The sequence below is a fragment of the Schistocerca serialis genome, chromosome 8 (genome assembly GCF_023864345.2).
Source record: "Schistocerca serialis cubense isolate TAMUIC-IGC-003099 chromosome 8, iqSchSeri2.2, whole genome shotgun sequence".
Classification (NCBI taxonomy): domain Eukaryota; kingdom Metazoa; phylum Arthropoda; class Insecta; order Orthoptera; family Acrididae; genus Schistocerca; species Schistocerca serialis.
This window is the reverse complement of record NC_064645.1, coordinates 457,682,229-457,707,881: the sequence shown is the minus strand read 5'-3', so window position 1 is coordinate 457,707,881 and position 25,653 is coordinate 457,682,229. Positions and strand designations below refer to the sequence as shown.

General features: G+C 41.1%; 1 protein-coding gene across 1 annotated transcript in view; it reads right to left on the bottom strand.

Annotated features, from left to right (window-relative positions):
- The window catches only part of LOC126417068 (proline-rich protein 2-like), a 164,299-nt gene that overhangs the window by 49,042 nt on the left and 89,604 nt on the right, over positions 1-25,653 (bottom strand). Inside the window, exon 2 of the mRNA XM_050084961.1 lies at positions 24,021-24,102. Within this exon, the coding sequence (XP_049940918.1) occupies positions 24,021-24,102 (82 nt within the window). The remainder of the gene's footprint in view (positions 1-24,020; positions 24,103-25,653) is intronic.

The window sequence follows — 25,653 nt, the reverse complement described above, 5'->3', positions numbered from 1 at the left end:
GTGTTTAACATGACGCGGCCGGCTAGTGTTTACAGTCTGACTCTGCCGGTGGGGCCGCGGGCGTGACATAACTTGCTTAGCACAGGCAATTTGAGAAATACATGGCTGATCTAACTCACACTCAGCATAGTCAAAAGTATCTTGGGCTTCAAAGATGTTCATCACAGTCTCTAATGACGGGTCAGGCAACTTTAAGATAGCAGCACGAATACGAGAATCTGCAATGTTTTGACTAATAGCGTCTCGTAACATGACATCACTGTAGGAAGCTCCACACACACAATTAAATCGGACTGACGGGTGAGGCCCCGTAAATCTGTTAACCACTGTTTATTAGATTGATGTGGCAGTTTCTTTAATATGAAGAACTTGAATCTGGCTGCTGCCACATGAACTCGCGACTCGAAATACTCAGCAAGCTTGTTAACAACAACGTCATAGTCTAAAGCTTCTGGCTTGGATTCCGGGAACAACTTACAAAGCAGTCGATAGACTTCAACGCCTGCAGTGGAAATTAAATAAAGCTGCCGCTCAGTACCCGTGATTTTGTAGACTGTCATGTGCGCCTGCAACTGCGCGAAATATTCTCTCCATTCTTCTCTTGATGCATCAAAAGCACGGAAAGGTGGTGCTGCCTGTGCTTGTTCCTTTTGCGTTGGAGGATTATCCGCTTGTTTGGCGATTGCTTCCACCAGACTTTGTATTTGCTGACTCTGTAACAAGATCAACTGTTGTAATTCGGCAGACATAGTGAACACAAATTAAACCAGCCCCCAAAATTTTATCGCTATAATTAGTATAACCAGAAACAAGTTGAACCAGCCCTGCACACGAGTTCGGAAGCCCTCGTCGCCAGTTTTGTGGCGGCGTTCGTAGCGACAAACAATTCGCAGTAGAAACGGCTTACGAAGTCACCGCCACACTTTTAATAGCGGGCCGACCGGTCTGCTGGAACAGTGAACAGAAAGATGAAAACCCAAACACTCTGATTAAATAAAAGTCGGTACTTATCTTTATTAACGAAGATACAGAAACACAGTAGTGAACTCCGTGTCTACAGAAATCTGTCTAGTTCGAGTCGGAGCGGCTAGGTCAACGTCGGCTGACGACAAACAACAACTCTGCTGCGATGAACACACAACTGACTAGCAAGTACACAATTCGGTGGCGAGTATACAACTGAGCGGCGAATACAGAACTGTCCTAGCGCTCGCGACTCCAGCGCTTAAGAAACCAGAAGCCAGCGGTGGCGCGCGCAGACTTGCGGCGATTTCCTGCCGCGCAGGATTAGCCGAGGGGTCTAAAGCGGTGCAGCCGTGGACTGCGAGGCTGGTCCCGGCGGAGGTTCGAGTCCTCCCTCGGGCATGGGTGTGTGTGTTTGTCCCTAGGATAATTTAGGTTAAGTAGTGTGTAAGCTTAGGGACTGATGACCTTAGCAGTTAAGTCCCATAAGATTTCCCACACATTTTGGACATTTTTTGGCGATTTCCTGTCTCGCTGGCGCTGCTTATGCGGACGGCGTCCGGACTTTGATGCTGCCAACCTTTTGGCAGCGGGCTCGGGTGGCATTACTGGCTAGGATATAACAATGAGCATCTACGATTAAACTTGCTTGATAAAGATATTTAACAAATGTGTGTAACGCTACCGCCCCGCTCGGACGTACGTTAGCTCTATAAAGCCTGTACTGCAATAAGTTCACGGGCTTCACCTTATAAACAATGATTTTAGTACATTAGTTGACCGCGTGTACCTAATAGAAGCAAGATCGGACTTATACTCAGTCAATAACTACAGTGATGCATCAAGCAAATGTAAAGTATAATTACTCTTTCGCATGGACAAGAAGTACACACAGTAGATGCTACCTATAATTAATAATTCGGTCGCCAGCCTACTTAGGCAATGAGTGAGTTTTTCCTTGTACAAGTGGGTGCATGTACAAGCATAACTACACGTAGTAACGTTGCCTTATATGGCAAAGTTTGGAACCAAAAAAAATCCACTGAACTAAAGTTTTCTCCTTTTTGTATTAATTTGGACGAGCTAAAATTACACAACACCACACAGTAATGATTACTACGAACTGCATTTTGTATGTTGAGCAGACTGAAATCGGGCATAGATTGCCCTAGCATCGACAATCTTGAAAGTACACACACAATATCACTATTAATGATGGAAAAAACACTAATACACTTAGGATTAATATAGACTTAGCTTTACTTGTCAAATCTGATCAACACATTTCAAGGTTTGAAAGAATGGACAAGAGAAGGGGGGGGGGGGGGGAGGGGGGACCCTGAAACTGTTATGGTCGTTAAACTGAAACTATTAAGTACTGAACGCAAATTAACACTCAAAATTATCAATCTATGGATAACTACTCTTTTGTCTTACTTCTGAATAATTTAACTGTCATTATTTCTGTCTCAAATTAATTAAATAACATCGCTAACTCAATTCAAAAAACTCTCTTCCAATTTAGTCATGCTATTTTTCTTTACCAACATTTGCAATAACACACAGAACTTTAGACTCCTTTATGGCATAGATTAATCTGCTGATAATTTTCATTGACACTAACATTAAACTTTCAGTTCAGGATACTCGGGTTGCACAATACGAGGTAAGGACCCTGTCTAGGTCAGTGATCAGGATAAGTCACGGCTAAGGCAATGCTGGTAAAAGTCACGTTATTATTGAACAGTCAGAAACATTTTCGACACTGGTCCACACAGATACACTTCTAAAGATGAAATAAATGTTTGACCTGTGCAAGTCGGTGCGGCGGATGGCGGGCAGCGAGATAGCGAGAAGCACAGCACACATGCAAGCACGGCTAAGGCTCTCACTGCAGCGGCACTTTCCTTCTTCTTAGCGTCGTTATCTTTCCAACTTTGTGCCTCAGAATATAGCCATGCTAAGTAGTCGTCGGAATCGGTTCATCCGAGGCTCAATGGAATCCACTTTTCCTGGGGAGCCTCCTCGGTACAGTACGTGTACTTCCGACTGTTGCTCGCCTCCGACTGTTATACTGAACCCGTTGTGCCGAACCGCGCCAGTGTGCGTTTTCCCGCCTCGCCTGCCTCCACCTTTTCCCGCTCCCCTACAGGTAGGGTATTCACCACAGGTTTTCTACTACACATATCCTAATGCATTACCTACGTATGGACCAAGTGTATAAATTACAATTTTCACATCTTGCAATAGTTTTAGCATTAAATACACTTTCCTTTGATTACCACATTATTTGAAATATAACATAAATAATAATTTTCATTTCAAAAGTTGCTCACAGTCTCTTTAACATAACGATACGAACCGAAAAAAAAGTTCAAACCATTGCTTACATTAATTTATCTAAATTCATAAAGAACAAAATTATTATATGTACAGTTGTCGTTACACATGCCCCTGTTTCCAGAAAATTTTCTTAAGTCCAAATTTTATGGGAACACTAAATCTTACAATTATACAGTGGTTCCGAATCTTTACTTAATTGTCCAAAAAGATTTACACTACATATTTCCTTTTACTCACTGTATATAGGTTTACACTTTTTTAACACATCAAGAATAATTACTTGTCATTTACTCAAGTGCCTTTTGCACAGTCCAACTTCCCATCATAACATCACTAAATTAGCAATTTAATCATTTTTTTCTAAATTTCTCAAAGAAATAATTTAAAATTCTGGAATACAAACATTTAACTACAAAAACAATTGCATATTTTGTATACACTATAAGATAATTTGTCGCTGCTTGCTTTGAATAGCAGTCCATTTTCTTACTTACTAAACAAAACACACACACATATATTCAGAAAATTAACTACACATATTTGCTGCCTATTATGCGGATTTGGGCAGTCCTTTTCACTTCATATTGTCACACCCCCTGGATCACATTTACAATTTTCCATCGATTATTTATCTGCCCTCATTGGTATTTGGCAGTCCTTCATATTATGGTTCATACACTGCCCATTTTCATTTTTGACAGTCCCATCTTTTATCTGGCTGATAGCATTTATCCTTTCTTTTCAGTCCTTTTCTCCATACATTTTTGCAGTTACAGAACAATTGGTAATCTGAAACTCACATAACTACATTAGCACACTTTCAAGGGTATACAGACATTTACAAAGATTAGATACATTTAGAATAACTTGGGTTCAGCATAAGATACAGCACATTTACTCGTTCCTAGGAACATACAGTTTCAGGTCCACAATATTTCTTACACCTAAAGGTCTTTTGGATTTTGGGTAGATCAGGTAGTAAGCATTGTCGTGTGGAATATTCTGTATTATATATAGTCCATTATAAATATATTTAAATTTTGAAATTTCATGGTTTAGTTCACTAGACTTTTCGTGGGTTTTTAAAAGAACATAATTTCCAATTTTAAATTTTGAAACTTTTAAATTTTTATTGTGTCTTTTAGATCTAGATTCAGCTTTTTGCTTTGCCCTTTTTATCACCAATTCTTTCTTTTGATCCAATCCCAAACTTGTACAAGGTGGAAACTAGTTTTTCTTCAATTAAACTTTAACTACTGCTGCCTAACAAAATTTCTTCCGGTGGGAACCCAATAGATTCATGATGTAGGGTGTTCATGACAGTCTCAAAATCCGATATAAACCTGCCCCAGGCTCTAAATCATGCCCCTTCCTGTCTTTTTCCGCAACGCACCTTGGTCGACTGTGACATCGTCCCAAGATACGTTCCTGACCTGTGAACCATTTATATCTGGCGGCTTTTTCGGTTTCTGGAGTTCAAAGTCTTTGCTTACTTGAACTCTTTGCAAAATAAACACTGAGTCGTCCGGTGGCTCTTTCTTTCTTTGTTCTGTTTCAACGTCTGGATTTTGTTTTGATACGTCGTCATCGTTAGGTACAATATCGCAATTAACTGCATCCCCTTTATTTTCACTGGTTTTCTCATACCCTCTTTCAGTAAAAGTATATTCATTTTCCTTTACACCTGAAAATTCATCTTCACTAGAATCACCACTACTCTCTTCCTCAACATCAGATTCACTTAAGTACGCTACTTTTGCACAATAGGGAGATATAGTACATTCATTTTCGTCTGTATTTGTATATCTTTCATCATCCGAACTATCGTCGGAATCCGATCATTCCGGATCGCTTTCAGGTTCTAACATAAAAGCTTTTCTGAGACAGGCACTAAGTTCTTCCTCTGTATTGTCGTCAGGCTTGGATTTTAATTCAATCTCCTCTTTTGGCAAGACGGCCTCATCATCAGCTTTATTTACATCTACTGTGACTTCATATTTAGTGTAATCCTCGTGGACTTTAATTACTTTCAGGTAATCATCTACCCCTTCTCCACGGTGCCTCTCGGTAGCAGCTTGTACTATTGGCGGACTGTTAGCAGAAGTTATTTCTTCGTCAATGCTGAGGATTTCATCCTCCAAATCCTTCCTATCATTAACCTTCGTCCTATCGGCAGCACGCGTACTCTGCGCGGCGCTATTTACTCTCTCCTCTTCAAATTCGGGCCACGTCACCTTATCGACGTCCCTACTATCTTCTTTTCCACTAACTAACTTCCTTGTCTCATACTCCTTCTTAAAATCCTCCCACTCACATTGCTTTAGGCCCTTGTACAGATCATCGATCTGCACACGCCAATCAGTTACTTCTGCTAATTCATCCTCGCCTTTTATCTCATTGCAAACACTGCTAACCGCACCTCTCTGTGTATTCACAGTTTCATTTATTGTTTCCTTTGCCACGGAATTATCACTCGTAAAATTTTCCTCAGCTCTTACGGCTACGTTCGTACCTACTGCTGCCGTATTGCTAGCGGCTTCTTTCCGAAAAGATGTTCTGCTAGGCTGGGCCGTTGCCCTCTGATACTCCACTCGCCTGTTAACATGTAGCGCTCTGTGCGGCAGAGATGACTCATTCTGGCTCGCACCTGACGCTTGTTTCGCCACAACACGTCGCGGCGTTCCATGACTGTCCCTATCCTGTCTCATTACATTACGGTCGGTCCGATATCTTTTCTTAAATCGGGGCCTGTATGTGTTGTCCGCTTCCGTTTGGCCCGCAACGTTCGCGGTAATTAGTTTCCCGCGTCGTTATTATTTTGCGCGGTATACTCTCGACCGCGACCTGGATAATTTCCTCTGCCTCTTCCTCTGCCTCTTCCTCTCTGTATTATATAGACGCGAAACCCTTCGCCGTCATTTCTCTCGTCATAGTGTCGGTTATTACGGTTACCAAAATTTTGATAATTGGCACGACTTTCACGCCAATGATCTTCGTCTTCGACTCTTTCGAGAAATGCTTGGAAGCTGCGATGATTGCTTCCTACATACCTCTTTGAATCTTCTGGAAGCTTTTTATATAACTCCCAGATAATTTCTGAATCTGATCTTCGGCCTCTTAAATGCGTCAATTTCCGGTACCAATGCACGCAGAAATCTTTCAAAGAATTCCTGCCCCTGTTATCATGCTGTTTGGCCATGATGAACTCCCGCCATAAATGGTCCTGCTTTCGTTCGGACCAATATTCTTCCGTAAATCTCTGCCTAAATTCTTCGAACGTCATTCGTTCGGTATTTAAATTTATCCCCCAGCGCTTAGCGTCACCTGCTAAGGCGCTAATTACTACATTTATCTTTTCCTGATCAGACAAGTGCTCAGGAAATACTCTCTCGCAATTTTTGATAAAATCTAACGGATGCCACCCGTTATGTTTCTTGGCTGGATCGAAGCGTTCCTCGCCTTCTAACAGCTTCGTAATTGGTGTGCCATTACAGACAACACCAGGCCTATCTTTAATTTTGCTCTCCAGATCGAAAATTCTGCCTTGAATTTTCGTAGTATTTTGTTTACAATTTTGAACACATCCGGATACTTTTTTACTTAAATCCCTTTCAGTGTCTAAAACTACCTTTTTCAATTGCGATATCCCGTGTTGACATTCGTTTACGATCTCAGTTTTAAGACCGAAAACTTTTTCGTCTACCTTAGTTTCAACCAGAGGTTCTACTTTCTCTTGGATGTTGAGAATTTCAACATCGAATCTACTATTAATGTTTCCAATTTCCTCCTGCATAGTATCCATATTTTTGTTAATGGTATCAATTTCAAGTTTCAGTGTATTTACCACAGAACTTAAATTACCCACTTTTTGTTCTACCTGTTCTATTTGTTTACTAATTTTAATTCCCTGTCCTTCGACCTGTGCTTTAATTTGATCCACCTGTGTTTTGAGCTGCTCGTCAACGAGCGTTTTAAGCTGCTCGTTCTGTATTTTGAGCTGCTCACTCTGTCCTGCAATTTGTTTGGTTAATTGTTCAAATAAATCGTTCATGTTTAAAATTTTCACACTGTTTTGTTCTACGGAATCGGTGTGTTCCGATCCTACTTCAAAAGTTTCTTTCGGTTCTTTCTTTATCTGTGGTGAATCAAATATGTCAGTGGATTCGTTCACGTACCCACTATCATCTACAAAGTCACCCTCTTCTTTCTGTTTTGTCCCTTGCTGTATTCGAGACGATCTCGACATTTCAATCTGTTCGTTGACGTGTTCGTGGTATTGTACGCACGCCAATTGTCTTCCGCTAACGCCATCTGTTATCTGGCCGCGTAAACTCCGGCTACTGCCAGCCGCATTCTCCATTTCACTTGGCGCATCTACCCTGCCTACGTTCCTGTCCATATTGAATGCCAACTATACCACACTATTATACTTGACTCACACTGCAGTTTATTTTACTGACTTTTATTGCAATTCGTGCCACTGAACATCCACTGTTCGGTATTAACATTAATTTGTAACCAACAAAAGCTGGATGTCCTGTCACCGGGAAGCCACTTGTAACGCTACCGCCCCGCTCGGACGTACGTTAGCTCTATAAAGCCTGTACTGCAATAAGTTCACGGGCTTCACCTTATAAACAAGGATTTTAGTACATTAGTTGACCGCGTGTACCTAATAGAAGCAAGATCGGACTTATACTCAGTCAATAACTACAGTGATGCATCAAGCAAATGTAAAGTATAATTACTCTTTCGCATGGACAAGAAGTACACACAGTAGATGCTACCTATAATTAATAATTCGGTCGCCAGCCTACTTAGGCAATGAGTGAGTTTTTCCTTGTACAAGTGGGTGCATGTACAAGCATAACTACACGTAGTAACGTTGCCTTATATGGCAAAGTTTGGAACCAAAAAAAAATCCACTGTACTAAAGTTTTCTCCTTTTTGTATTAATTTGGACGAGCTACAATTACACAACACCACACAGTAATGATTACTACGAACTGCATTTTGTACGTTGAGCAGACTGAAATCGGGCATAGATTGCCCTAGCATCGACAATCTTGAAAGTACACACACAATATCACTATTAATGATGGAAAAAACACTAATACATTTAGGATTAATATAGACTTAGCTTTACTTGTCAAATCTGATCAACACATTTCAAGGTTTGAAAGAATGGACAAGAGAAGGGGGGGGGGGGGGAGGGGGGACCCTGAAACTGTTATGGTCGTTAAACTGAAACTATTAAGTACTGAAGGCAAATTAACACTCAAAATTATCGATCTATGGATAACTACTCTTTTGTCTTACTTCTGAATAATTTAACTGTCATTATTTCTGTCTCAAATTAATTAAATAACATCGCTAACTCAATTCAAAAAACTCTCTTCCAATTTAGTCATGCTTTTGTTCTTTACCAACATTTGCAATAACACACAGAACTTTAGACTCCTTTATGGCATAGATTAATCTGCTGATAATTTTCATTGACACTAACATTAAACTTTCAGTTCAGGATACTCGGGTTGCACAATACGAGGTAAGGACCCTGTCTAGGTCAGTGATCAGGATAAGTCACGGCTAAGGCAATGCTGGTAAAAGTCACGTTATTATTGAACAGTCAGAAACATTTTCGACACTGGTCCACACAGATACACTTCTAAAGATGAAATAAATGTTTGACCTGTGCAAGTCGGTGCGGCGGATGGCGGGCAGCGAGATAGCGAGAAGCACAGCACACATGCAAGCACGGCTAAGGCTCTCACTGCATCGGCACTTTCCTTCTTCTTAGCGTCGTTATCTTTCCAACTTTGTGCCTCAGAATATAGCCATGCTAAGTAGTCGTCGGAATCGGTTCATCCGAGGCTCAATGGAAACAATTTTTCCTGGGTAGCCCCCTCGGTACAGTACGTGTACTTCCGAACGATGCTCAACTCCGACTGTTGCTCGCCTCCGACTATAATACTGTGTCCGTTGTGCCGAACCGCGCCAGTGTGCGTTTTCCCGCCTCGCCTGCCTCCACCTTTTCCCGCTCCCCTACAGGTAGGGTATTCACCACAGGTTTTCTACTACACATATCCTAATGCATTACCTACGTATGGACCAAGTGTATAAATTACAATTTTCACATCTTGCAATAGTTTTAACATTAAATACACTTTACTTTAATTACCACATTATTTGAAATTTAACATAAATAATAATTTTCATTTCAAAAGTTGCTCACAGTCTCTTTAACATAACGATACGAACCGAAAAAAAAAGTTCAAACCATTGCTTACATTAATTTATCTAAATTCATAAAGAAAAAAATTATTATATGTACAGTTGTCGTTACATGTGCAGCACTGTATCAAAAGATAGAACAACAGAATGCTATTTTGTTTCCTTTACAGATGCAGCATATCTTCTCAGTAACCTCCAAACAAATTTGAGTCTACAATTAGAATTCCCCACAACTGATTTCATGCGTTTCTTCTACCGCATATCGTTTTTGTATTGTGACCCGAAATGATGAATCATTAGGATCCACATGTTTCCCGGTGATCTTTTGATCGGATGTCAGCTTCTCTCATGTCAAAAGTGAATTTTACTTATCAAGTTTCATATATATCGTAATCGTATACAACTAGAAAGAAAAATATTATCATTTCTGACTGAGAAATAATGTCTGATATCGGACTGACAGTTACACAGTGTGTCAGTCACAACAGTGCAGTGTTCTCTTATAATAGATCAGAGACACAAGGCTTTACTGGAACTGGTAACAGAGAAAAAGGCGCTTGCTTATATTACTATTAGGCTACTTTTCTAATCTGCTAATTTTGAAGCTGAAAGCGTTTTATGTAGTGAACGGTAATTGGTCTTACATAACAGCAGAATTGCCCACTGATTTTAAATGCTTCCATACACGTTTCACAAAACCCCATGATTGTGAAAACACCACCATTCAGAAAGAGAAAACGTACATGAAAGTTCTACCATTGGTTTGCCGTGACGTAGCGACTTGAAGAGATTATTACACTGGTCTGCAAAACTTGACGATATACAGGGTGAGTCACTAACTGTTGCCACCTAGAATAACTCCGAAAGTATGACAGTAGCTGAAACGTTTTTTCGACAAATTTTGCATGGGAAAACGAGGGCCGTAATATGACTTTTTTGTTGTTGTCAGCTGGGGTCATGTTAGATACATGAAGGTCAACTTTGATTCTTTATGAATGGGACGCTATAGTTTTCTACTTATTTTCTGATAGCGGCTACCGAGATAAATCTAATGATGTGTAACAGTAAGGTCTTTGAAGGTCAACGAAGGTCAAAAAGGTGGCATCAACGTCCATTTACAGGTGTTCGAAGTGATGACCATTGGTATCAAGGTAGTGCTGCAATCTTCTTATCATGGATTGAATCGTATTCCTTATCACTTCGGCACTTATCGAAGCACATGCTCTGACAATTCTCTCTCGTATATCGTGCAAATAGTAAATATTCGCCGAATACTGCGTATCCATCTAACGTGCCATTCACATGTAAACACCATTCTATGGTTTCGCAATATACACTAATAGGAACGGTAAGACTAGTATCATCGAATCAATCTAATGTGAATGATGTATTCCTTCGAAGAACAAATCGATATGCTTTTCATTTACGGAGAATGGCAACGAAATTCAATGAGAGCTAGAGACTTATACGCAGAAAGATATCCTCAACGTACTCACCTTACATGTCGTACATTTAAATATGTGTATGATAAATTGAGAACAACTGAATCTTTAACGCATCGGAAACATATCCGGCAAAGGAAAGTTACTAAAGGGGGAAACGGAAATTGGTGCTCTTGCCACTTTGGTTCGAGGTCCTTGTGTTAGTTCACGTCAAATCGCAAGAGAATGTGGCATGAGCCAGAGTAGTGTTGTTCGTGTTCTGCATCGCCATAAACATCATCCTTACCACATCAGTCTCCACCAAGAATTAACTGGTACGGATTGTATGCTTCGCATTGAATTCTGCCGGTGGGCCTAGCTTCAGATTCGAAGGAATGACACATTTTTTAATTTGATTTTATTTACTGACAAGGCTACATTCACAAACCATGGAAATGTTAATTTGCGTAACATGCATTATTGGGCAACTGAAAATCCATGTTTGTTGCGGCAAGTTGCACACCAAAAACCGTGGTCGATGAAAGTATGGTGTGGAATTCTGGAGGACAGAATTATAGGCCCGTATTTCATCGAAGGAAATCTTAATGGAAGGAAGTACACCACATTCCTTCAGGAAACATAAGATATGTTATCGGAAGAAATGTCTTTAGGGACAAGGAACAGAGTGTGGTGTCAACACGATGGGTGTCCGACGCATTTTTCGCTGATGGCTAGAAATGAGTTGCAGAGACAATTCCCAAATCGTTGGATTCGACGCGGAGGAGATGTGACGTGGACGGCTCGTTCGCCAGACTTGACGCCTCTGGATTTTTTCTTGTGGGGATTCGTCAAATATATTGTTCATAAAGAAGTTCCAACTACACCTGAAGATATGCGAGAGAGAATTGTCAGAGCCGGTGGTTCGATAACTGCCAGAGTGATAAGGAATACCACTCAGTCCGTGAGTCCGTTATAAGAAGATTGCAACACTGTATTGATACCAATGGTCATCACTTCGAACACCTTCTGTAAATGGACATTCATGCCACCTTTGTGACCTTCGTTGACCTTCAAAGAATTAAGTGTTACACATCACTGGATTCGCCTTGATAGCCGCTATCAGAAATTATGTACCAAACTATAGCATCCCACTTAAAGAACAAAGCTGATCTCGAATGAGATTTTCACTCTGCAGCAGAGTGTGCGCTGATATGAAACTTCCTGGCAGATTAAAACTGTGTGCCCGACCGAGACTCGAACTCGGGACCTTTGCCTTTCGCAGGCAAGTGCTCTACCATCTGAGCTACCGAAGCACGACTCACGGCCGGTACTCACAGCTTTACTTCTGCCAGTACCTCGTCTCCTACCTTCCAAACTTTACAGAAGCTCTCCTGCGAACCTTGCAGAACTAGCACTCCTGAAAGAAAGGATATTGCGGAGACATGGCTTAGCCACAGCCTGGGGGATGTTTCCAGAATGAGATTTTCACTCTGCAGCGGAGAGAAATCATTCAACGGATGTCTTGTAGACATGTTGCAGTACCACACAGAATGTCGCCCTATACAGTTCCGTAAAAGACTTCGTCACACACACTACTGCATGAACAACTGACAAGTGTCAGCTGTTCTTCAGCAAGGGTTATGCGTTTGTAGTTGATTAAGAGGTGCGACAGTCATTTTTCTCAGTAAATCTACATTTTCACTGCTTGTTCCGCTATAATCAGAAATCGATTGCCTGTCTTCCGAACTGTTAGGCTTTCGATTATATCATCTTCGTGATTTAACCGCTCGTGGTGTGCTGACGAGCCTGCTTAGCTATGTTCTGACTTTCTTTCTTTCTTTTTTTTTTTTTAATGATCTTGCTTTTGTCTTACTGTCGACAAGTGGCGGAAGTTTCTCATTCCAGATGTGCTCAGACTCCAGCATATGGCTGTCAGTACACCATCAGCTTACGGTTTGCTTTTCACGAGAATCTGTAATCTTGGCTTCCGTTCAATATTTTGTGTCTCTTTAGAATTGTTAAGGCTGGATGATGATGGACATGAATCAAACTTGAAAGTTACCTGTTTGTTACATAGTTGTATGCTGAATTTCTTGATAACAATCTGAAAACTGTTGGGCTTCTAAATTCCTATTACAGAATCAGATCCAAAGTCGGCCTAGTTACCCTGTTTGTGAACATCAACTAATTTATGCAAATTAATTTTCAGGAATATGATTCTAATTAATTTGAAATGCATCTGACCGTCTGTAAATTAGATTACATGAAAGAATGATTGTCAATAATACTCAGAATAACTAACTGTTACGTAACTTTCATGTGCCCATAACAAAAACTCATCTGTTGAATTTATATGAAATTTTACTAATTCGAAACTGTTCCTTAAATTCTATTAAAATCTTCCTTCAGATCCTGCACCCAATTCTTACCTTGCAACGGATAAAATGACTCTACGCTGGCTGCACTGCAAATGACGATATGAGACAAATCACTGCCAGGCAGTTTGCCTTCGTATTGTTATTTGTTTCAAGTTGATGCTTCAGAAAATTAGTTTCTGATTTTTTTCTCAAATCATTAATTAATGTTCACGCTAAAGTGCAGGACGTGACAAGGCAAATTTTACCGAGCACATTGGTTTGAACAGTGGGGTTATGCTTTGTGAAATAGCTATAGATGACGAAAAGAAATACATCGAAATTCTTTTAATGACACAAAAGTGAACTCCAACTAACACAAACAATCAGCATTCTCTCTCTCAGCATTGTCATACTCGATAATGTCTTTTTCTACAAAATATTTCTACTACAAAAGTTTGTTTTCTTGAACTCCAACATACAATATTATTTAGCTAATTTAAATAGGGAAGGGCTAATTAGAATACTGAACACCTAATAGATAGCTCTCTGTGATTACCAAAACGTAATATTCTAGGAGACAATGAAATCCTTGCACAGCACTAATTACTGAATTCGTGCTTCTCATCATCATTTAACAGTTCCAGATTCCCAGGTACTGGTAGTGAGCCTCTCCCATTTCGTCCTGTCCAAATGCACCTGCCCATGGAGAACATCATCCACTGTCCATCCTCTGGTCAATAGATCAGCCTTAATCAAGTCCATCCATAGGGTTCGAGGTCTTCCTTGAGGTCTTTTCCAATCCACCTGTCTTTCCAAATTTATTTTGGCTGTTTCAGTTGGCCCCATTCTGATCACATGCCCGTACCATTGAAGTCTAGACGCGCCATTTCGATCTAATAGCGATGTCTTTATCCCAGCTTCTTTCCTCACCTCCTCGTTCCTTAACTTGTCCATCTTGGTCTTCTGGATGTTGGATCTAAGAAATCTCATCTCTGATGCTTGCAGCCTTGATGTTTCTCTTTTTGTGAAGGTACATGTTTCAATACCATAGGTCAATATTGGTATGAAATAGCTATTAAACATCATCAGTTTAGCCAGTTCTGGAATCAAGTCATCCCATAAAAGTGATCTTACTTGTTGGTAGAATTCAGATCCTTTTTGCACTCTGTTGGTGATATCATTTCTGACAAAATTATCACTGTAGATTACGCTTCCAAGGTAAGGGAAACCGTCCACACACTCTAGTTGGTGGTCTCCTAGTTTTACACTTGCTGGTTATCCATCTCTATTGACTGCCATCACCACTGTCTTGCTCTTGCTAATGTTGAGATTATATTTCTGGAACTGAGATTTTCATTCATCGAGTCAATTCTGTAGTTCCTCTTCAGTTTCACCCCATATCACGATGTCATCAGCAAAGACAAATGCATTCAGATCACCTGACTTCTCCTTGACGTTTTCATGACAGTATCCATTACAGTGATGAATAGTAGTGGGGACAGTGCACTTCATTGCTCCACTCTTCGTCTCAAAACATGATGATCGTCCTTCCCAAATTTGTAAACAACTAGTACAGTCTTCGTACAACATCTGAATTTTTCTTCAAAATAGTTCAAATGGCCCTAAGGGCTATGGGACTTAACATCTGAGGTCATCAGTCCCCTAGACTTTGAACTACTTAAACCTAACTAACCTAAGGACATCACACACATCCATGCCTGAAGCAGGATTCGGACCTGCGACCATAGCAGCAGCGCGGTTCCGGACTGAAGTGCCTAGAACCGCTAGTCCACAGCGGCCGGCGAATTTTTCTTATTAATCCTTCAGGCACATTCTTTTTCCTCAGGCATTCGCAGATCTTATCTCTTATAACACTATCATAGGCTTTTCCTATATCTGGGAATACAATGACCAGGTTCTTGCCTTTGCTTTTCCAATGCTTTTCCAACAACATGTGGATGCTAAAAGTTAGGTCAATTGTTGATCTGTCACTTCTAAAGCCATTTTGTTCCTCCTCCAGCTGTGGCTCTATGACAGTTTCAGTCTCTTTTCTATGATTCTCTCAAGTATTTGCAGCCCATGAGACAATAGAGTTATTCCTCTATAGTTGGTGGGTTTCCGCCTGCTACCTCTCTTAAACGGGGGAATTATTACACCCTTGCTCCAATTCTCAGGTATTTTGTTATCTGCCAATATGTCACTGAGTACTCGGTGCAGCCAGTGTATCGCTTGGATACGTGCTGCCTTTATCATGTCTGCATTCACTTCATCTACACCTGAAGACTTTCCCTTAGGCATGGATTTTAAGGCTGCCTCTGTTTCTGTCCGGGTGATTGGAGTATCCTCACTGTAAGTGTTTATTTCCAGTTCTGTATTTGGTTCTTCAACTGATCTATTTAATAGGTGGTCAAAATGGTTTTTCAGGACTTCTATCATCTCACTTTTTGTCCTAACCAGATTTACATTTTCATCTTCAAGTGCTTTTATGGTGTTCGTTGGTTTCCTTTTACTTCTGATAACCCTATACAACAGTTTCTTATTGCCTCTACTCTTCTCCACAAATTTCTGAGTGAATGTCTTCCATATCTTGGGCTTTTCTTCTGCAACTCTTCTTTTAACTTCCAGTTTCTTGATGTGATACATTTGTTCCAGGTTTCTGTTCTTTGCCTCATCTCTAATACGTTCCAGTGTATTTTTCTACTGATCCAGGAAAGATCTTGAAGAAATTTCTTTCCCTGATTACTGCTCTCACTCATTCCACTAAGGTGTTTCCTGCTCTCTTGTCATCATACTTGCCTTTCCACAATCTTTGGTGGCTTCCTTTACCAATGTGTACCTTAGTGTAGCCCATTCTGCCTCTCAATTTTTCCTTTCGTCTATTGGTAACAGGGATTTTATCTGGTTACTGATATTCAGCTCTTTTCTCTGGTTTCTGGAATTCCCATACTTGGATTTTTGGCATTTTCTTGTTCTGTACTTTTCGCACACAGAAGTTCCTCAGGTCCGCTACTAATAGTCGATGATCACTGTCAAGGTTCTCACTAGGGATTACTCTGACATTAGTTACCATTCTACTCCTCTCTTCATCTGTGATAACATAATCAATTACAGAGTTTTGTAATCAGTCCCATCTCTATCGTGTCATCTTACGGCTCTGTCTCTTCTCAAACCAGATGTTTTTCACCACCAACCCATTCCTCATTCAGAAGTCAAAGAGATGCTCACCTTCTATAATTCTTCTAACATATCCGTGGGGTCCCATAACATTCTCATATCCTGTTCTATCTGTCCCAGTCTGTGCACTTAGGTCTCCTATAATGATCACTCTCCCTTTACTAATGAGATTTTCCAAATCCTCAAGAAACTGGTTCTTATCCTCTGGACAACATCCGGTGTGAGGTGCATGCACCTGTATTAAAGTTAGTTTTTCTTTCCCTAAATGTACAGTCATCTTTATTATTCTCTCATTAACGTACTGTTCAAATGTTCAAATGTGTGTGAAATCCTATGCGACTTAACTGCTAAGGTCATCAGTCCCCAAGGTTACACACTACTTAACCCAAATTATCCGAAGGACAAACACACACATCCATGCCCGAGGGAGGACTCGAACCTCCGCCTGGACCAGCCGCACAGTCCACGACTTCAGCGCCTAAGACCGCTCGGATTAATGAACTGAAAGTCAGTGACTCCTTCTAGAACTTTATTCATGATGAAACCGGCAACACTCTTCGTCTCTTTGTTATTTCCACCCAACACAGTTTTACTGTTTCCTTAATTTCTTCATGCCTTTCCCTTTCCATTATGTTTCACTCATCACCACTAACACTAATTTTCTCCTTTCTATAAAGTCCACAAGCTCTTCACATTTTCCTGTGAGGCTGAGTAAGTTGATGGTCCCAATCCGTTCTCTGGGATTATTCCAGTTTTTCAAGACCCTGTCTATCACCAGGCCTTAAACCATCATCCCTGACATGAGTCTGCTCATGCTGGTGTCTTAATCGAGTTGATCGCGTTCCGAGGCTCTTATGTGTCTTGAATAAGCTCTTCTATTGGCTTTCTAGGCCTAACGTAACTGAGGATTTTCTTACAGGGTTAACTGCCTCAGCCTTTGATAAGCCAATATCATATTACAAGGCATGAGCTGCTGGTTTTGGTTCACCCCAGGTACTTTATTTCCCCAGAACCCACCAAATATGGTGAGCATTCCCCTATCTGCCATCTGGGGAGGCGCCCGATGGGAGTCCAGCAAACTGGTGCTTGCAGATGATAAATCAAAATAAGTTCCTTTTTCTGGAGTGCTCACTCTTTATGCAATCACCTTAAAAATCACCCTTCATCCTCACGTTACACATCAAGTAACACCTCAAATAGAAACCTCCATAGGGAACATCCGCTATCCAAGCTGCTCACACCGCCATGATCCAATATGGCCTTTCCACGACTACGCAACTACCTACCACCCCACAAGGCTGCAACTGGACTCGACCATTACCCACTAGCTTGCCTGCACTTTTATTAATAATATAACCTTTGGGGACCAGAGGCTGTGTATCGCTGAAGTGTTCAGCACGCAAAGATATTTGAAGTGACAATATACTGAATAAACAGATGCTGTTGCTGTGGTCTTCAGTCCAAAGACTGGTTTGATGCAGCTCTCCATGCAACTCTATCTTGCGAAAGCTTCTTCATTTCCACGTAACTACTGCACCTTACATCATTCTGAATCGTTTTAGTGTACTCATCTCTTGGTCTCCCTCTACGATTTTTACTCTCCAAGCTGCCCTCCAATACTAAAGTGGTGATCCTTTGGGGCCTCAGAACATGTCCTACCAACCGATCCCTTCTTCTAATCAAGCTGTGCCACAAATTCCTCTTCTCCCTTATTCAGTACCTCCATGTTACTTACGTAATCTACCCATCTAATCTTCAGCATTCTGCTGTAGCACCAGATTTCGAAAGCTTCTATTCTCTTCTTGTATAAACTATTTATCGTCCACGATTCACATCCATACATGACGACCTTCCATACAAACGCTTTGAGAAAAGACTTCCTGACACTTAAATCTATACTCGATGATAACAAATTGCTCTTCTTCACAAACGCTTTTCTTGCCATTGCGAGTCTACATTTTATATCCTCTCTACTTCGACCATCATCAGTTATTTTTCTCCCCAAATAGCAAAACACATTTACTACTTTAAGTGTGTCATTTCCTAATCTAAATCCCTCAGCATCACCTGTTTTAATTCGACTACGTTCCATTATCCTCGTTTTGATTTCTTGATATTCATCTTATAGCCTCCTTTCAAGACATTGTCCACTCCGCTGAACTGCTCTTCCACGTCCTTTGCTGTCTCTGACAGAATTACAATGTCATCAGCAAACATCAAGGATTTTAATTCCTGCTCCAAATTTTTCTTTCGTTTACTTTAGGCCTACTGCTTGTCCATTGTACAGATTGAATAACATCGGGGATAGGTTACAACCCTGTCTCACTCCCTTCTCAACAATTGCTTCCCTTTCATGCCGCTCGACTCTTATAACTGCCATCTGGTTTCTGTAAAAATTGTAAACAGCGTTTCGCTCCCTGTATTTTACCCCTGCCAGCTTTAGAATTTGAAGGAGAGTATTTAAGTCAACATTGTCAAAAGCTTTCTCTAAGTCTAAGTATGCTAGAAATGTAGATTTGCCTTTCCTTAATCGATCTTCTAATATAAGTCGGAGGATCAGTTTTGCCTCGCGAGTTCCTACATTTCTACGGAATCCAAACTGATCTACCACTAGGTCGGCTTCTACCGGTTATTTCATTCTTCTGCAAAGAATTCCTGTCAGGATTTTTCAGCCGTGACTTATTAAACTGATAGTTCGGTAATTTTCACACCTGTCACCACCTACTTTCTTTGGGATTGGAATTATTATCTTCTTCTTGAAATCTGGGGGTATTTCACCTGTCTCGTATATGTTACTCACCAGGTGGTAAAGTTTCGTCAGCGCTGGCTCTCCCAAGGCTGTCAGTTGTTCTAATGGAATGTTGTCTACTCCCAGGACCTTGTTTCGACTTAGGTCTTCCAGTGCTCTTTCAGATTCTTCACTCAGTATCATATCTCCCATTTCATCTTCACCTACGTCCTCTTCCTTTTCTATAATATTGCCCTCAATTTCATCGCCCTTGTATAGACCCTCTATATACTCTTTCCAGCTTTCTGCTTTAACTGCTTTGGAACTGGTTTTCCATCTGCACTCTTGATATTCATACAAGTGATTCTCTTTTCTCCAAAGGTCTCTTTAATTATCCTGTAGGCAGTAACTATCTTACCCCTAGTGATATATGCCTCTACATCCTTACATTTGTCCTCTATCCATCCTTGCTTAGCCATTTTGCACGTCCTGTCGATCTCATTTTTGAGACGTTTGTATTCCTTTTTGCCTATTTCATTTACTGCATTTTTATATTTTCTCCTTTCGTCAGTTAAATTCAATATCTCTTCTGTTACCCTCGTCTTTTTACCTATTTTATCCTCTGCTGTCTTCACTATTGCATCTCTCAAAACCACCCATTCTTCTTCTGTTGAATTTCTTTCCCCCGTTCTTGTCAATCGTTCCCTAATGCTCTCTCTGAAACTCTCTACAACCTCTGGTTCTTTCAGTTTATCCAGGTCCTATCTCCTTAAATTCACACCTTTTTGCAGTTTCTTCAGTTTTAATCTACAGTTCATAACCAACAGATTGTGGTCAGAATCCACATCTGCCCCTGGAAATGTCTTACAATTTAAAACCCGGTTCCTAAACCTCTGTCTTACCATTATATAACCTATCTGAAACCTTCCAGTGTCTCCAGGCCTATTCCACGTACACAACCTTCTTTCGTGATTTTAAACCAGGTGTTGGCTATGCTTAAGTTATGCAGAATAGTACCAGGCGGCTTCCTCTTTCATTCATTACTTCCATTCCATATTCACCTACTACTTTTCCTTCTCTTCCTTTTCCTACCATCGAGTTTCAGTCCCCCTTGACTATTAAATATTCGCCTCCCTTCACTATGTGCATAATTTCTTTTATCTCATCATACATCTCTTCAAACTCTTCTTCGTCTGCGGAGCTAGTTGGCATATAAACTTGTACTACTGTGGTAGGCGTGGGCTTTGTGTCTATTTTTGCTACAATAATGCGTTCACTATGCTGTTCGTAGCAGCTCACCCGCGCTCCTATTTTTTTTATTTTTTATTAAACGTACTGCTGCATTACCCCTATTTGATTTTGTGTTTATAACCCTGTATTCACCAAACCAAAGTCTTGTTCCTCCTGTCACCGCAATTCACGAATTCGCACTATATCTAACTTCAACCTATTCATTTCCCTTTTTAAGTTTTCTAACCTACCCGCCCAATTAAGTGGCCTAACATTCCACGCTCCGATCCGTAGAACGCCAGTTTTGTTTCTCCTCATAACGGACGGCAGCTGTAGCCGAGCGGTTCTAGGCGCTTCAGTCCGGAACCGCGCTGCTGCTACGGTCGCATGTTCGAATCCTGCCTCGGGCATGGATGTGTGTGATGTCCTTAGGTTAGTTAGGTTTAAGTAGTTCTAAGTCTAGGGGCTGATGACCTCAGATGTTAAGTCCCACAGTGCTTAGAGCCACCTGAACCATCCTGATAACGACGTACCCCTGAGTAGTCCCTGCCCAGAGATCCTAATAGGTTACTATTTAACCTCCGAAATATTTTACCCAAGAGGACGCCATCATCATTTAACCATACAGTAAAGCTGCGTGCGCTTGGGAAAAATTATGGCTGTACTTTCCCTTGCCTTCAGCCGTTCGCAGCACCAGCACAACAAGGCCCTTTTGGTTAATGTTACAAGGCAAGATCAATCATCCAGACTGTTGCCCTGCAACTACTGAAAAGGCTGCTGCCCCTCTTCATGAACCACACGCTTGTCTGGCCTCCACTGGCGTTGCATCTACAGTACGGCTACCTGTATTGCTGAAGCACGCAAGCATCCCCACCAACGACAAGGTGCACATAATAGCAACATTATCCGAATCGTCATGATAGTCCAGAATATGACTTTATAACACCAATATTACGTAATTATGTAACATAGTAGAAATAAGTGAATAATAAAATTTACGTGCCTAAAACCAAAGATATCGTCTCAGAATTCTCATCAGAATGATGTGAGATAATGCTTGGACCAAGAGACAATGGAAAGGTCCAGAATTCTGCCTGAGTCTGTTTCATACATCTAAAAAGTAGGTATTGACTGCTAGATGAAAAACGTCGACCATGTATGTGCAACACTCATCGTCACATAGGCAGAACTGAGCTGTGACACTTCTTATGTTTATTCTATCTGTGACACTGTGAGATACAGTTACAACTGTTTAACATGCACGGCTTAAAAAGAAAAAAGAACGCACAGAAAAGTAGGCTATGGCCTACCAGTGTGTAGATAACGTCTACTGAATTATTATTTAATAAATTTCTCAATTGCAAAACAGGAGAAATTAAAGAAGTGGGCTCAGTGAGTAGTAAGCGAATCCAAATGACGTCAAAATGGATCATAATGTCTACTCCTTGATGGGAGAAAAATAGAAAAATGTTGGACGTAAAAGAATGGTCATGAAAGATTCAAAACTGCTGAGTCACAAAAGTGACCAATAGTTAGAAATAACAAACACAAGTACAGTCGACTAAAATCAGAATTTTCTGGAAGATAGAAATGAACTCGTGGTTCTTAACCAGACAATATCTTCCGATACGAACAATTAAAAAATATTTCAAGGAAGCATTATCATGAAATTATTCGCGACTTACACTCTAAGCCTAAAGGAGGCTCACCACCAAGGAATTATCCGAATTTCAGAAAAATTGGGTGATTTATCCAAGAGACAGAGCTTCAGAAATTGAGCAAGTAAATAACGCGTTAGTCCACGTCTGGTCCTCAAGCAAGTAGTTATTCGGCTTGGCATTGATTGATAGTGTAGTGGCACCACCGTTTAGGATAGGGAAAGTTAGTTTAGTGCAATATTCTGAGCACAAGTTACAGCCATGTGTGGACTTGACTGCAGTGAGTTACGCATACCAACAGTTGCAAGGTAGAATAGAGGCCACAGGGCCATCAAATTGCTGAAAGAGTATACGTAGTGGTTTTGCATGTCTCAAATCAAAGACAGAAGGGGCCCACCTAGCGTGTTATGAGTACGTGACGCGAAGCGGCGCATAGGGAAAAACAGAGGCACACAGCCACGTATAAATAGGTGTGGGTTTCTAACGAGATTCATTCAAGTGTGGCAGCTGTCCTGGACGGCGCGGTGTGACCCACCAGCAGCTACACGCAACAGCAGATGGGGCGCCAGCATCCCAGTCCACGGTAGGTCGTTGGTTCGACCCTCTGAGACCGACGCGGGGCCTGTAGGTAGCCAGCCAGAGGCAGGCCATGCATCGCATGGGCCGCTGGAGTACTTCCTCAACATTGCGGGACCCTGTGACACTGACCGAGGTGTACGAGGGCTCTGTGGTTGGAAACAATAAATCATTTGGTAACTTTGGACGACGCTTAATACAGTGCCTTCTACCTCTTCCAGCTACATTTTGTCATCCTGATACATTCGGTGGCAGAAATTGCCACTACAATAGCCTTCTTGAATGTCCTCCTGAGAGATATCGTGCCAGGCAACGTGCAACTGCCGGCCGGTGCGGTTGAGGAGTTCTAGGCGCTTCAGTCTGGAACCGCGCGACCGCTATGGTCACAGGTTCGAATCCTGCCTCGGGCATGGATGTTTATGATGTCCTTAGGTTAGTTAGGTTTAAGTAGTTTCAAGTTCTAGGGGACTGATGACCTTAGACGTTAAGTCCCATTGTGCTCAGAGCCATTTGAACCATTTTTATGTATAACTGGCGCAAATTATATAGTCAAAATCCGCATAATGCTTCAAAAGTTCTCAGTTACAGAGAGGTCCGCCGATTTCGCTGGCCAAGGTAGGGTTTGGCAAGAATGAACACAAGCAGTAGAAACACTCGCCGTGTGCGGGTGGACATTATCTTGCTGAAATGTAAGCCCTGAATGGCTTACCATTGGGGTCACAAAGCGGGGTATAGGATATCGTCGACGTAACGATGTGCCTCAAGGGTGCCGCAGATGACAACTAAAGGACGAAAGGTGTCCTGCTGTGAAATGAAATGTCACCCCGGACAACAACACGCGGCTGTCGGGCCGTCGGGTTGCCGCTGTCCAGGGCTTCTCCAGACACGCCATTGGCCTGACATGTCACTGACTGTAGTAGAACTGTCTTCAGAGACGAGCACCGCTTCAAACTGAGCCCCCGTGACCAGGTAAGTATGCGAAGTTGCGTAAGGCTGTTCACTCATGGTGTTGTTGTACGAGGCATGTCCAACAACTAAAAGCAGTGACTTTTAAACAATTGAGTACTCTTAATTTCAGCACATGCCTCGTATATTGGAAAATTGTAGTGCTGAAAAAGTGTAGTGAAACCCAGGCAGTCCTATAGAAGGATTTGGCAGTTCACCTTGTAGTGACAGATTTATCAGACATCGCGTTGTGAAGATAATTAATTTTAATCATATTCATCAATCAAAAAAAATTTCATTTTACCCAAGTTTCATGGGTCTCTGTCTTTCTTTTGTACCATTTCTAGATTGAAATGTCCCATGATGTCATCTAGTTGGATACTCTCAGTACCTTTGGCATTAGTGACTTCTTCATATAACCATTCAGCCTCATCTTCATCAGAATTGCTGACTGGAGCGTAGATCTGAACGATCTGTGTAGAAAACCTGCTGGTCAGTTTGAGGACAATATTCATCACTCTATGAGAAACGCAAATCAACTTGTGTTTGAATTATTTGATACTCTGGTTGACTAGAATAGCATCTCCTTGTACGGAAGCATCTCTATTATTTCGAAAGATAGCGTGATGTTTTTACCCTTCCAGATGAGTCTCACAGATATCACGCTATTCCATGTAATTCCTTGCAGTTCTTTTTCCAGTCTTCAGATTGTCTCATGCTCCTCGTGTTGTATGTGGCCACTTATTTCTTTAATTTTTTTCTCGAATTTTTACTTGCCTAGAATCCTTGAGGTAGACAGAAGAATCATCAATGACAGATTTTGAGCATTTCACTCTACGCACTTGGGGTAGTTTCATTTGGAAATTAGAAGTCTTTATTTAAGTTTATGGAAGGTGATTGGCATTGAAAACACAGTATTTCCAGGCATACTGGTGAGTTAATATTCAGTCGCCCCTAACGTGGGCAACAGACTCAACAGACTCTGTTGATAACCGTCCCTGACGTGGAGAACAAACGCTACCTCCCCAAGTCCCTTTCATATCACCCCTAAAAGCAGGGCTGACTATTACGCTGTAGTGGAGATCTTCGTCTTCACTTCCGTCTAGGCCTTCACGTCACCTTCGTAAGGAGCCCTCACCAGCTGTTTTCATCCGGGTCGGGTGAACAAAGGCTTTCTTACAAAAGTGTTACTCCATCCCCTCCTCCTTTCTCATCAGGGCCTTGGACCGGCTATGTGGAGTTAATGTTTTGGTTATCTCACGTTAAAGAAGCTTATACGACTTTAACAGTCAACCTAGTCATGTCCCGAAAATGAAAATCAAACTCGCGTCAGTCTGCACAATCGATACAGTGAAATATATGAATATAAAATAACACACAAATGATAAACATATGTCCTTGTGAATATCAGTACTATATAACCATAAGTGAGCATATGAACAATCACAGAATAAAAAAGTGTATTCGAATGAAATAAAATTTTCACAAAATGATTTGAAAATTGTAAGTGACTTAGAAATGGGTTATGTCTCCTAAATAATCATGTAATTTCCATTGGTTCACTCGCTACGCAGTAGAATGATTGTTCTTCGTTACTTTGTTTTCTAAGAACATCACTTTTGGACGAAGTAAATTTAACTACACGTCACTGAGAAGAAAGAAGTAGAATAATTCCGCATCGCCCTTAGTTGGATCACGGCTGTAAGAACGTTCGCAAATCGCGAATGCAATGTTGTGCCATAAAAAAGGGATACCCTTACGAGCAGTTATATTTGGTCAAAACAAAACACAAATATTCCCGAAGTCCATCTCTGTACTTGTTGATTGTGGGCTGACTAATCAGTCAGAAGTGCGGAAGACCTTTAATATAAAACTTCAAGTAAATAGATACTAAGTGTTGAATCGCTATCAAGATAATGAAAGTTTATTCTTCAATAGCTCAGTCACATAGAGACTGAAGCTAATTAGCTGAATAAAAATGCATTGATGCTCGCTGTCACGAAAGCTTATTGCTTTTCATTATT